General features: G+C 52.9%; 4 protein-coding genes across 4 annotated transcripts; 2 read left to right on the forward strand and 2 right to left on the reverse strand.

Annotated features, from left to right (window-relative positions):
• Window positions 1-1336: 1336 nt before the first annotated feature.
• VTN77DRAFT_653 (uncharacterized protein) lies at window positions 1337-4722 on the reverse strand (the record flags this gene model as incomplete). Its single annotated transcript, XM_069422818.1, has 5 exons — window positions 1337-2310; window positions 2380-2488; window positions 2551-2674; window positions 2729-2916; window positions 2977-4722. 5 exons carry the CDS (start codon window positions 4720-4722, stop codon window positions 1337-1339), a joined length of 3141 nt encoding a protein of 1046 aa, XP_069273325.1.
• Window positions 4723-5266: 544 nt separating this feature from the next.
• VTN77DRAFT_654 (uncharacterized protein) lies at window positions 5267-6946 on the reverse strand (the record flags this gene model as incomplete). The annotated part of the gene is made up of 3 exons (XM_069422829.1): window positions 5267-5487; window positions 5548-5979; window positions 6037-6946. 3 exons carry the CDS (start codon window positions 6944-6946, stop codon window positions 5267-5269), a joined length of 1563 nt encoding a protein of 520 aa, XP_069273326.1.
• A 310-nt stretch (window positions 6947-7256) lies between these two features.
• Window positions 7257-8578, forward strand: VTN77DRAFT_655 (uncharacterized protein; the record flags this gene model as incomplete). The annotated part of the gene is made up of 2 exons (XM_069422840.1): window positions 7257-7319; window positions 7376-8578. The coding sequence occupies 2 exons, from the start codon at window positions 7257-7259 to the stop codon at window positions 8576-8578; spliced, it is 1266 nt and encodes a 421-aa protein (XP_069273327.1).
• A 1046-nt stretch (window positions 8579-9624) lies between these two features.
• Window positions 9625-11487, forward strand: VTN77DRAFT_656 (uncharacterized protein; the record flags this gene model as incomplete). The annotated part of the gene is made up of 1 exon (XM_069422851.1): window positions 9625-11487. One exon carries the CDS (start codon window positions 9625-9627, stop codon window positions 11485-11487), a length of 1863 nt encoding a protein of 620 aa, XP_069273328.1.
• Between the last annotated feature and the right edge of the window lie 727 nt (window positions 11488-12214).

The following is a 12214-nucleotide window of genomic DNA, read 5'->3' on the forward strand; positions in this document are numbered from 1 at the left end:
CAGCGCGATTTTCAAGGCAGGCAGATCATTTGGGGGATCTGTCTCCTGGCTGGATGTGATAGGACAATCCAGATGCTGGCCAATGCCACTGCATGTCAGAGTCGACAAGACATAGCAAGTAATATCAATATTGAAACTAGTCACAATATGGCCACTGTAATACCCATGATTCGTTTGTTTTTTTTTTCTCCCTTTTTCTTTTTGCTCACCCTCATACTTTTAATATCCTGCAAAGAGAACCGGTTGGTTGCATATACCTCATGCAGTGCAGGAGGCATATGCACCGTTGGGGTGTCCACTCCTTATGCAGGTTTCCCGTAACGGCTGTACATACATCAGTCAGTTCAAATCAGAAGAAATACTACCTCTGACATCGGGGTCTGTAACAGTGGAAGGGAAGACAAAGATTCTTAGATTCGATAAAATATTTACTACCGTACTCCTGAAAACCTGCCAGCGGGTGGTTACACGACAAATAATAAATAAATAGATGCTGACTGACGACTCAAAGTTACTCAACTGGTGCCATTCAAACGGTATCCAATGCGGAATGTCTGTCCATAAATAGTTTAGTAGAGTGCGGGGATCCTGGTTCGAGAACCTACCTCGTGTTCCCCATCCCCGTCCTATCCCCGGCTTCATTCACAGCAGCAAGTCAAGACTGGTCGCGTAATGACATTGCCGCTGCATAAAGTACAGGCTTGCAGCGGATGGAGCTGCGCACGCGTCATGAGACACGTCTACCGATTGCGATTCTCCAGGGTTGTTCACAGGTCCTGGATTCCTCGTCATGTTTCAGAGAATTTCTCTGAGTTTGGGAGGCTTGCATGCAAGTATATATACCTGGGTAGGTAGCTTGCCTGTGTAACGACGATCTCAGGGGGAAAAATCCCATAGGTTGGTTGGTTGCACGCTCAAACGGTGTGCCGTGCATTGTGAAACCACTGTTCCCAAATAGGCGCTCTGAAAATTTCAGGGTCCCGGAGAATGTCCTTCGTGGATGTTATCTCGCCGTGTGAGGGACAAAAGATCAAGCGAGATCTATCACTCCATCGGTACGACGAAACCCAGTGACTGCGTTCAAATAAGCAATAATATATATCCTGGTGATACCGTGATTGACGGCATGGAGCATGGAGATAGGGTATGGTGCTGTAGTATATTACAGTATGTACACGAAAGAAGCAATCAATGCAATCCCAACAAGTAAATAAGTCTATGCAGATTCTTCCTAGGTAACAGGAGACGGGACGAGAATATGCCATTCAAAAAAAGAAAAGAAGAGCGAAAAAGAAATAGAAAGAAACAGAAATCAAAACAAGACATATTCACTCATTCATGACGGGCCAGCTTCCACGCCATTGGTAACAGGCGCAGACGCAGACGCAGACGACTTGCTGGAATCTTCTTCGTCTTCGGGGCGTTGTTCGGCGTGCTTTTTCTCGGCTGAGCCATTCGCGTTCAGGTTGTCTCCTTCAGCTTCTCCTTCACCGTTGACACTGACAGCCTTTGCGATACCCGTCTTAGTCTGATCCAGCATAGCGGACGCAGCAGGACCGAAGGTCGTCCCGAAATCAACCCCGCTGATGAACAGCTCGCTCACGAATTCTAGACCCGCAACTAAGATGCACAGCAAGCTGGCGATGAAGAAATGGCTGATCGTCGTCCCGATCTCCAGCCACGATCCCTCGTCCCGCACCATGTAGAAGAAGTTCAGCGTCATGACGTCTGATATCGTCATGACCACCATGAACAGCGCGCTGGGCGCCATTTCCAGCCGGCGGTTCAGGATCCCTAGGTTCGCGCTGATGACGGCAAATGGGATGAGAAGCTTCAGGATCAACAGTGCCCCCTGGCTGAACGGGTTGAAGATTGGAATCAGCCGGTAGACGCTGTCTAGGGAGAAGGATGAGACAGAGGCAATGTTGCCGGTGCTGAAAAAAGCAGACTGGAGCAGGAAGAAGAAGAACAGCGCCACGCGGGCATCGGAGAGTGTAAGAGCGCGATATTCGTACGTCTCGCCGCGAACGGTGGTCTTTGCGGTAGCGCCTGACGAGTTCTCGGGCTCGTTATCTGCTTGCTTCTGCTCCGAAGGCTTTGCCGCCGGGGGCTTGTTATAGACGTAGATAGCATGTTCCATCCGCACCCAGGTGACCAGCGTCATACAGAAGACAAAGTAAAAGAGACCCTCATATGAAATGGTGAGAATCACAAAGGTCGGCGAGAAGGTGAGGAAGACCATCACCAGACGGTGCAAATAGTAGCTATTCGGATACAGGCGGTGGGCAAATGGAAGCAACAGCGAAGTCACTACAGAAAACCTTTGGTAAGCCAGATTCTAAACACTTAGAGGGACATCTGCTAGAGAAGTTGACTTACCCAGAACAAACCAGCCCACCACTTGGTTGCCCAGGGGAAGGCCTTCTTTGGCTTGCAAAGAAGCTACACTGGACCTCGTCACAATTATAGCCAACAGGATCATACCGACCTATCCCGACGAGTCAGTAACCGTCCGTTTTGCGTGTAAGAGAGCTTCTGTTCTGTTCATACCTGTGTCCCCATAATTGCTCGAGATCCCCTGTCACTGACAGTGTGTCCTGTATGCCGCACAATGGTCTCCTCAAAGATAAGGTACAGAAGGCCAGTCACAAACATTAGCATGCCACCAAGAGTGCTACAAGCAGTCAGCAATTGAGAGGACGGCGTCTACGGAAGAATGGCAACTTACATAATGCTGATGTTCTCAACTTTCACCACGGGCAACAGAGTAAATATACTCATCAACCCACAACCGACCGCCCAGGTGGCAGAGAGCAGACGATTTTGGGACACAAAGTCTGTGCCATAAAATAAAGGCCAGAAAGCTGCGATGATGAAGCAGATAGTGAAGATTTCGCGGTAAAAGTATGATTGGACCTGGAAACAATTCGTCAGAAACAGGCACAAATTTCTGGAAATATGAGTGGTTTGACTTACCAGCGCTTCCAATATCCCGAGAAACACCGCAGCCTCCAGACCGAAAGACAGGTAACCTTTAATCGAACGCACATGTCCCAGCAGTATCTCCCGGCCTGCCACTAGAGCCTTTCTGCGAGCAAAGACCTCTTCCCAGAAAAAAACCGGGAATATCCCGTAGACGTAGTACCTCCAAGAGGACCGCTGGTAGATGAAGATAGAGAACAGCCCAACCAGAATTGAGCTGAACACCATCGTGCTGAACAACGTCCGGTTCGGCTCGGAAGAGCCGTGCAGGACATGCATGTCAATGACCGTGGTCAGCGCATAGGCAATCCAGCCCAAGTATCCTGCCGTGACAATCGTTCTCAGGAACAGCCAGTCGTACGTCTGCAGGTAGCGCAGACCTTCCAGCGCAGTTGAAAAGAGCTGCGAAGATTCGGCGATCGCTTGTTCGAATTTGCCCGCTGAGATCAGGGTTTCGATCTCGGAGAAGCGACGCTCGAGGTAGTTTTCTTCAGGACTCAATGGCGCGTAGGGCTTGAATCGGAGTTGGTTTGCCCGCTTCCGGGCTTCTTTCACTCGATACATCTCCAACACTTGCCGCGTGTTCGCCAGAGCTGCTACCGCCTTCTCCCGCGGGGTTGCGTCGATATACTCCAGGGGCAGCTGACCAACTGAATTGACAGGAAAATCGAGGCCAACCAAGTACGCCATGAGAGCAGCCACGTCGGCCTGCGCAACGTCGCGTCTCTGGACCAGATCGAGACCCCAGTCGGAAGAGAATCCATCCTCATGGCCAGTCGGCTCGCCGCCAACTACAGGTCTCGGTGGTGCAACGCCAGCGCCCCAGGCTACCAGAGGGGTACGCGTGTTGTCCGGATGACCATCGCCATGGCTACCCCAGTCGCTCATGCCATGGTCTGCTGTGAAGATATAAGCGGTCTTGCCATCGTTGTAGAAGTTTTCAATGAGTTCCGTTATCTCCTGGACCCCGCGGTCGACAACCTTGATATTGTGCAAGTACTCCTTGGAGTACGGGCGGTAGGCATGGCCGGTTGTATCCAGGCCCAGCAGATGGAGGAAGAACACGATCTTATCCTCCCGCAGCTTCGCGTTCAGCTCCGGATCCTTCTTCGCCTCTGCAAAAAGCTCCTTGACCTTGTCGAATACCCAGGTGTCTAGCTGCGTAGCGTCCGACGTAAAATCCTCCGCCTCCTCGCTGTAGGTATCGGCATCAATGCGACCGGGAACCGCGCCTTCCTTGAACATCGGCAGGATATCCGGACTGCCCCAGCTCCACGTATGCCGGCTGCGATTGAAGACACTGTCAAAATTGACCGGGTTCAATTTCCATCCCGTCATCACCGCCGACACATCCTCGTACAATCCCGCGATGAGCGCAACATGGCCGGGTCGGGACTCGGTCGGAACTCGCGTGTGGGAGACACCAAATCGGCCGTGATAAAGGGCGCGGGAGCGCACAAAGGGAGCCAGATAAATCGGTTCGTTATCATCTGGATCGGAGCCTTCAGGCGGTGATGGATCAGGGAAAGCCTGGAAGGCCTTGTCGGCACGCAGACCGTCACCAACGAAGAGGACGAGACGTTTGGCAGGCGCTTCTTCCCCGGGCTCCCGCTCAACGCCGAATGATCGCATACCACTGACAATGGGGCTGACGAAGTATATATCGAAAATTGAATACACGTACATCAGATGGAAGACCAGTGCCAGGGTCAGAAACCCGACGCGGCCAAAACGCGCCATGGCTGCTTATTTGTCGCGGAGAAGTAGTTCTCACGCTGACTTAAGGAATGGCAATAGTCCCGGCAAACGGGACAATCCCTGTAGAAAAAAAAAAGCTTGAAAGAAGGGAAGGGAAAAGAAAGTATTCGAGAACGATTATCCTCCCATTGTTCCAGATCGGCGTGTCGGGAATGACAGCGGCGTGCTTGAGCTTTCCGTGTGGTGAGCCAATGACGTTGGCCAATTCCGCCAGATGGACATTTTTACGGCGGCCCATGCAGCCCACAGATGCAATGCCCCTGAAATAAATTAATTTGATTGTCTTCTTGTCCAACTGAAGAAGGCAGAGACTTGGTTGATATATATATACTGGAAATTATGGACATTCAGCTTTCTCCTTATACTCCATTCACAGGAAGCCTGTCCCCAAAAGACACCCCAGATATAGAATCCAAAAGACAATATGCAAAAATTATAAGTATCCATAAGACATCATCCCGGCTAACGGCAAACGCTCCAAGACACACGAGGAAAAATATAAAAAAAATCCAAATTTATATAAACATCAATCACCAGGGTTGACCCGCCTTTTTGTGAGCGTGTCGATAACCCTTGTGTAAAACTTGGATGCATGCTGCCGGGAGAACGTAATATCGACAGTAAGATATTCAGGCAAGATATCGACCAGATCCCGGTCGCGATTGGCGTCGAGAAGGGGCATGTACTGGAATTCGGTGCTGTCAAAATTGTCCCCGTCATGGGACACTGCAAGCTTGAAATGAAGAGCTGCAGAAAGAAGAGCTGTCAGTAAAAGTAACAACCAGACAATTGCGCAGGTTGACTCACTTCCGTTAGTGCCAGTCTGAATACAATCGTACAGGTGATCCGACTCCCTTTTCTTGACGCTCCGAATGATCAGACCGGTCAGGTCACTGTAGAGATCTTCTTTCAGCTGCGCAAGCTGAGCAGCCTGTGCGGCTTCAGCGTTTGCGACGTTGCGGTTGGCACCGTTGTTCTTGACCGCACTGCCGGGGCCCTTGGAACTGACGCTCTCGGCACTCGCCGCTGCGTTTCGCGCAGCAGCCAACTTGGTCTGCAACGCCTTTATTTCTGTTTGAGCCGTCGAGAGCTGCGACGTCAGGTCAGTTACCTTGGACTGCAGATTAGTAACTTCTGTCTCGCGTTCCTTCAGCTTCCTCTGAAGGGTTCGAGCTTGCTGCCCTAGTGCGGTGTGGTGTGCCAATTCCTTCTTCAAAGATGCGATGAGTTCGGTTGACGCTGAATATCATTAGTACAAAGTCAGGAACGGGGGGTTAAGTACGATATTCCTCGTACCGGCTGTGGCGGCTTCGCATTGCTTCCGCAATTTCTCGAAATTGGCATTGGCTTCTACAATGCCAATCTCCCGCAGATTACGATATTTTGTCTCCAAGCTTTCATATTTTTTGGTCATCTCGCCCAGCTTGCGCCTCAAATCCGGCTCAGACGTTGTATTCTCATTATCTGAGAGACCGGCAGCTCCTCGTCTGCGCTGTGTCGTCTGCCCGTTGATTCGAGGTTTAAGCGGTGACACTGATCTTTCTCTTGAGTTGACCGGTTCTTCCTCCTCTAGAATTGAATCATTGACTTCTGATATTGGTTTCTGGCTGTCTGGCACGACGGCAGTCTCCTCCTCGGCAGGTTTCCGCTGTCTGCCAGGACGTCTCTTTGGAGGTTCTTCTTCGGGTTCTTCTTGAGACCTCAAGTTCCGAGAGCTCGCGGGAGTATACTCAAATTCACCATCGGTAGTGACCTGCTTCGAACTGCTTGACCCCTTTCGCCCTCGAACTCCCCGCTTTTTTGGCATTGTAGTATCCTTTGGTGATTCTAACTCGTCATTGGAAACATCGGGGCGCGCATCTTCTGTCTCAGTCGCCTCATGCACATCTTTGTCCTCCTCCTGATCAGCCTTCTGCGCCTCTGGTTCGGGCTCGGCGGTGGCTCTTCGTGGTCTTCCTCGCCCTGGGTGTTTCTTGGGCTCCGTTTCCTGTTTGACAGTACTTGTCGCTTGGCGCGCTGGCACAGAGCCAGGCTTAGGTACCTCGACCTTGCCCTGGACAGATTTCGGTCTGCCCCTGGGTTTCTTCGCGGGGCGCTCGTCCACCTCTTGGGCGGACGCGTCTCCATTCGCGACCGTCTGCATTACATCTTCGTCGTCGGACTCGACCAGACCCGAGATCTTCGGCGCTGCTTTTCGTTTGGGCATCTTGCTTGGTTATCGCAATTGAGTCTGTCGCATTATCTCGAGTGCAACACTTTACGGTACGGTCGCTGCCCAGGGACCTGCTGAAGCTTGGCGCGCGGCCACCCAACCAAAGCAGCGCGCTAGGAAGGCCGAGCATGTGATCTGCTCCGCTGGACTCCCGCTGTGGGAGACAACCGCGGCAAGCCACATCAGCTTTGACCACCGCCACAGCCATCCTCTCTCATCCACTTCTTCATCTCCACTATCATCTAATCTCCTCCGCTGATAGAGAGATACTGGTCGATCTAGCCACTGCTGCCGGTTCGTCATCATGGCATCTGGAGTTCGACGATGGCAGCAGTTCGTGCAAGAGCTGGTCATGATTGCCGGCACGGTAAGTCGATGCGTATGCAGCTGTATGGAGGGTGATTACCTGACTGACGGACACAGTCCGCCTCTGCGTATTTCCTGATTCGTTATCTTTTATCGCGGATTGACTTCGACCCTGACAGCCAGAAGAAGGAGGAGCAACGACGGAAGTCCGCTGCCATTCTACGAAGACTCGATGGTCCGGACTCGGACGACGATTCGGCGGGGCGGAGTGGAGGACGGCGTCGACGCAAGCAGAGAAAAGAGGATCTGGTGCTGAATCAATATGAGCAGGCGATTGCCATGGACGTGGTCGCCCCCGAAGATATCCCCGTGTCGTTTGACGATATCGGAGGTCTAGACGACATCATTGAGGAGCTGAAAGAGTCGGTGATATACCCTTTAACGATGCCGCATCTCTATTCTTCTACGTCTTCACTGCTGTCTGCGCCTTCTGGTGTTCTCCTCTACGGTCCGCCTGGGTGCGGCAAGACGATGCTGGCCAAAGCTCTGGCGCACGAGAGCGGGGCGTGTTTTATCAACCTGCATATCTCTACTCTGACGGAGAAGTGGTATGGTGATTCTAACAAGCTGGTCAATGCGGTCTTCACCCTCGCGAGGAAACTACAACCTGCAATTGTTTTCATCGACGAGATTGATGCGGTTCTCGGCACCCGGAGAAGCGGTGAACATGAGGCGAGTGGGATGGTCAAAGCGGAGTTCATGACGCATTGGGATGGTCTGACATCGGCGAACTCCTTGGGTGAGCCCCAGCGGGTCGTGGTGCTGGGGGCCACGAATCGAATTCAGGACATTGACGAGGCCATTCTGAGGCGGATGCCCAAGAAGTTCCCAGTCAATTTGCCGCCAGCACCCCAGCGGCTCCGCATCCTAGCTCTCCTTCTCAAGGACACCAAGGTGGATCGCGATAACTTTGATATCGACTATCTCGTGAATGCCATGGCCGGAATGTCGGGCAGTGACATCAAAGAGGCCTGTCGGGATGCGGCCATGGTGCCTATCCGGGAACTCATCCGACAGAAGAGGGCGGCGGGAGAGCATATCACGTCGGTCGATCCTCGAGAGGTGCGTGGACTCCGTACGGAGGATTTCTTCAAGCGCCCGGGCGGCGTGAAGGTCATGCCCAAGCCCACACCGTCACAGGAGGTGGATAGTGAGAAGACATTGTCGGAGAAGGAATGGGAAACCGAGTCAGAGGGAGTAAACGGCGAGAGCCGGGATGCGTCTACGGCGGAGAGTACCATCTCTGAACCCCCAGAGTAAATGTATAGTACGTCTGGCAGTCTTTGATTATTTGACGATTGGGACACGATACAATGATGGGCGTTCTGGATATATCAGCCACGTACGGGTATATACGTTTTGATGACTGTTATGCTGTTGCAAAGCCTATGGTCTTTACGCTCCATGGATTGCTGCTGTTATCGTTCTTAATACCTCAGCCGTAATGCGATCTCTCAATGATAGGTCCAGACACAGACTTGCCATATGATGATGTGGACTCATTCAGAATATTTTGATCTACTAGCCGCTCCCTTCCGTCCATATCAAGATGAGAGATAAGCTAGTGGAGATGAGAACCTTCATCTGCATGTCAGATACTCTTGCTCCTGTGGATATATATTCCAGCAAGATGATGTGCAGGACAGAGGTAATAAATATTATTCTACTACGTGGCGTCGATCAGGCTTGGCGCCGCGTGTGCTACAGCATGGACTGGACGGCTGGATGTACTGGATACCTGAGAGCTCCGCCAGCTGCCCGCCACGGACCAAGTACCCGCTACCTCTGACCAAACCGCCCACCCGGCCAATCGACTCTCAGGGTGCAACAGACGCAGGGTCCTTTCGACAACACCACCTCAGCTGTTTCTTCCCTGAGTGCCTCGCTATAGGCTTAGGCTTAGGCTTCTTGTCGACAGTTAGGCGCGACTCGACTCGCAGCAACACCAGCTCTTATCGTGTGAACTGTTCCAGATTAATCGGCGTCTCCTTTCTCCGACCGATATACTCCGTATCCTTATCCTTTGCCCCGTCACCCCGATCGCGTCATCATCAGCCGACCTGAGATCCCCAACCACGGCGTCAATTACACAGCGGGAAATTCGAATCGCGCCGGGTCATAGGAATGCATCTGGCTGCTAGCTCCTGAGCGACTCTGGCCCGGGCTCTGTGGGAAAACGGATGTGGTCTCGGGGGCTGGATGTCGAATGATCTCGAGGTAACTCCGTTCAGGGCGATTAGCCGGCTGGCCCGGAGCTGACGGTGGTGTGTCTCCGTGCAGGATTCATTCAGCATCGCCCGATAGGAATGAACTCCAATAGCGACCTCCTCGACGCTTCCGACCCGGCCACTTCCAGCACCAGCACGAGCAGGAGGTCGACCAGCACAGTCCGGCCTCGCAATCGACGGCCGATATCCTTCAATGAGGAGGAAGACGACGATGGCGCGCAGTCGTTGAGCTCCCGGCTTTCTGCGGCCTTCACCTCCGGGCTGACGCCGTCTCAGTCTCGTGACACGACGCCATCTCCGTTCGCATCGCGAAGGAGCTCGCCTCTGCCGTCGAAGCATCCCTCTCGCACGACGGAGATCGACAGGCAAAGAAGTGATGATGCCGGAGGGAATGGCCTCAAAAGCAGCAGCACGTCGCAAGGCGCAGGGTCGACGTTCGCCACTGGGTTCCTGGAATCATCGTGGTCGTCTTTACAGAGTCTGGCGTCTTCCGTTCTCGGGAGTGATCCTACAAGGGCGAAGTCCAGCTCCGGGTCTGCAACATCGCACAAGCGGCGCAAGCCCTCGCGCTCGAACTTCTACATGAGCAGCGCGCCGAAGCAGTCGCAACCGTCATCGTGGGGACCCCCAGCGCCGGCCGCAACGCAGATTGGCGCAGGGACTAAGGAAGAGCGACAAGCCTTGGTGCAGGCGAAGAAGAGGGAGGTTCTATTACTTGCCAATGGAGACTCGGTGTCGGATCTCAAGGGTCGCTACAAGCGGCGTGGCTCGGCGGGAACGTCGGATCCGACGGCCGTTGATACAGAGCACGATGAGGAGGCGTTGGTCTACGTCCATCATGTCCAACCTACCGATAGCATGACGGGAGTTACGATCAAATACGGCTGTCAGCTGGCCGTTATGAGGAAGGCCAATGGGTTTTGGCCAAGCGATAGTATCCAGAGTCGAAAGACCGTGCTGCTGCCAGTCGAAGCATGCTCGGTCAAGGGACGACGGGTGCGTCCGGAACAAGACCAAGATCTTCTGGGCGATGGTGCAGACGAGACGAATCGAAATGCCTCGACAGCGGAGGACAATTCGCATGACGATGACAGGAGCGCGAAGAACAACAACGACCGGACATGGAAACACGAAGCATGGGTGGAGATTGAAGGATTCCCGGCCGCCGTGGAAATCGGCCGCGTGCCTCGCAGGACATTGGGGTTCTTTCCGCGCACGCGGCGAAAATCGCAGTCGCAATCGCGGCCGTATACCGATGCCGAATCGCCATCATCATCTTTCGATATATCGCGACCGTCAGAGCGGCCAGACTCGTCGTTCACCCAGCCTTCGAGCTCCTCAAATCCTTCCGCAGGCACCGAGTCTGCAGATGCTGGCTCGCGTCGAGGCCATCGACGCAACAAGAGCAGCATCTGTCTGGTTGGGCCTGGGGGTGTCGGAACTCTTGGTCAGGACGTGACGGCGCCTGGACCTGCACCTGACGGGTTGAACAAGTTCTTCGCGCAGCATCTGCCCCAGCTAACCGCGGCACCGGCGCCTGTTGCTCCACGCAAAACGTCTTTTGACTCTACGGTGTCCACTACGTCGTCGACGACGGGGCTGGAGAACGTCGGCGGGGCGATCGAAGGCTGGGTGCGGAAGATGGCGAGTCGAGCAAAGGCAGGGCTGGCCGAGCTGCAGCAGAGCTCGCAGGGACAGCCAGGCCAGGCAGTTGGAATTGGCGGCTTGGGCGATCTGATAGAATTAGATGATGGGCTTGAGGGGACGACTCCGATCGCCAGTACGGGGTCGAGATCCCGGTATCATCACGCTGGCACTGGCACCTCACAGTTCCGTCCCAGCCCGTCGGTGTCAGCGACGAGCAGGGCTCGCGCGACCGGGTTCGGGGCGGGATCGAACTTGAGCGCTGATGGCGAGAGCGAGAGACTCAAGGGGGATTGATTAATCGGTTAGGTTTAATGTGACATAGACTTGTTTGTTTTTGTTTTCCCTTTGGCTATGATATTGTCTTCTCATCTTGCTACATTGAAATATCATGCATAGCAATGCTCTGGATGGTTAGTTTACTTTCTTGTCTGCTGTGTTGACGCGGTGGTGTTCATCTTTTCTGTCTGTGGGGTCTTTTTTTGTTTGTTCTCTTTTCTTTTCTTTGCTGCTTCCTTGCTTGCTAGATACCAGGGACATCATTAGTATTTATGATGTAGACAGATCAGAGAATCGGACGGTTAATAATGATATATTTTTGCCTCCCATTTCGTACGTACCCTATATATTATCACCACTAACAACTAATGTATACTCCTAAGCAACGCCTAAGCAACGCATGAGTATAGCTCCCCACCAGTGGTCATTCAATGGGAGTTGTTTGACCATGTTAGGTAGGTTGGTACAGTTCCTAGGGCCTAAGCAGCGAGGACAGCGATTCTCAGATTTTGAAAGATCTAATCGGTCAGGACCGGCAGTGCATCCAGTCCAAGTGACCTACCAGATTTAGGCAGCTTGTTGACCCAGCCTCGTTGGGAGCTGAATATTACCCCGCTCCTACGTGGGACAAGCATATATGTACAGTCCATATCCATTGTATGCTGCAGAAATCTACAACTATGACAGAATTGTTTCTATCATAACAATCTCCAAATGAACTCGATCAATAGACTGGCATTATCTT

Source organism: Rasamsonia byssochlamydoides (genome assembly GCF_041956645.1).
Source record: "Rasamsonia byssochlamydoides strain NRRL 3658 unplaced genomic scaffold VTN77scaffold_105, whole genome shotgun sequence".
NCBI classification, from domain to species: domain Eukaryota; kingdom Fungi; phylum Ascomycota; class Eurotiomycetes; order Eurotiales; family Trichocomaceae; genus Rasamsonia; species Rasamsonia byssochlamydoides.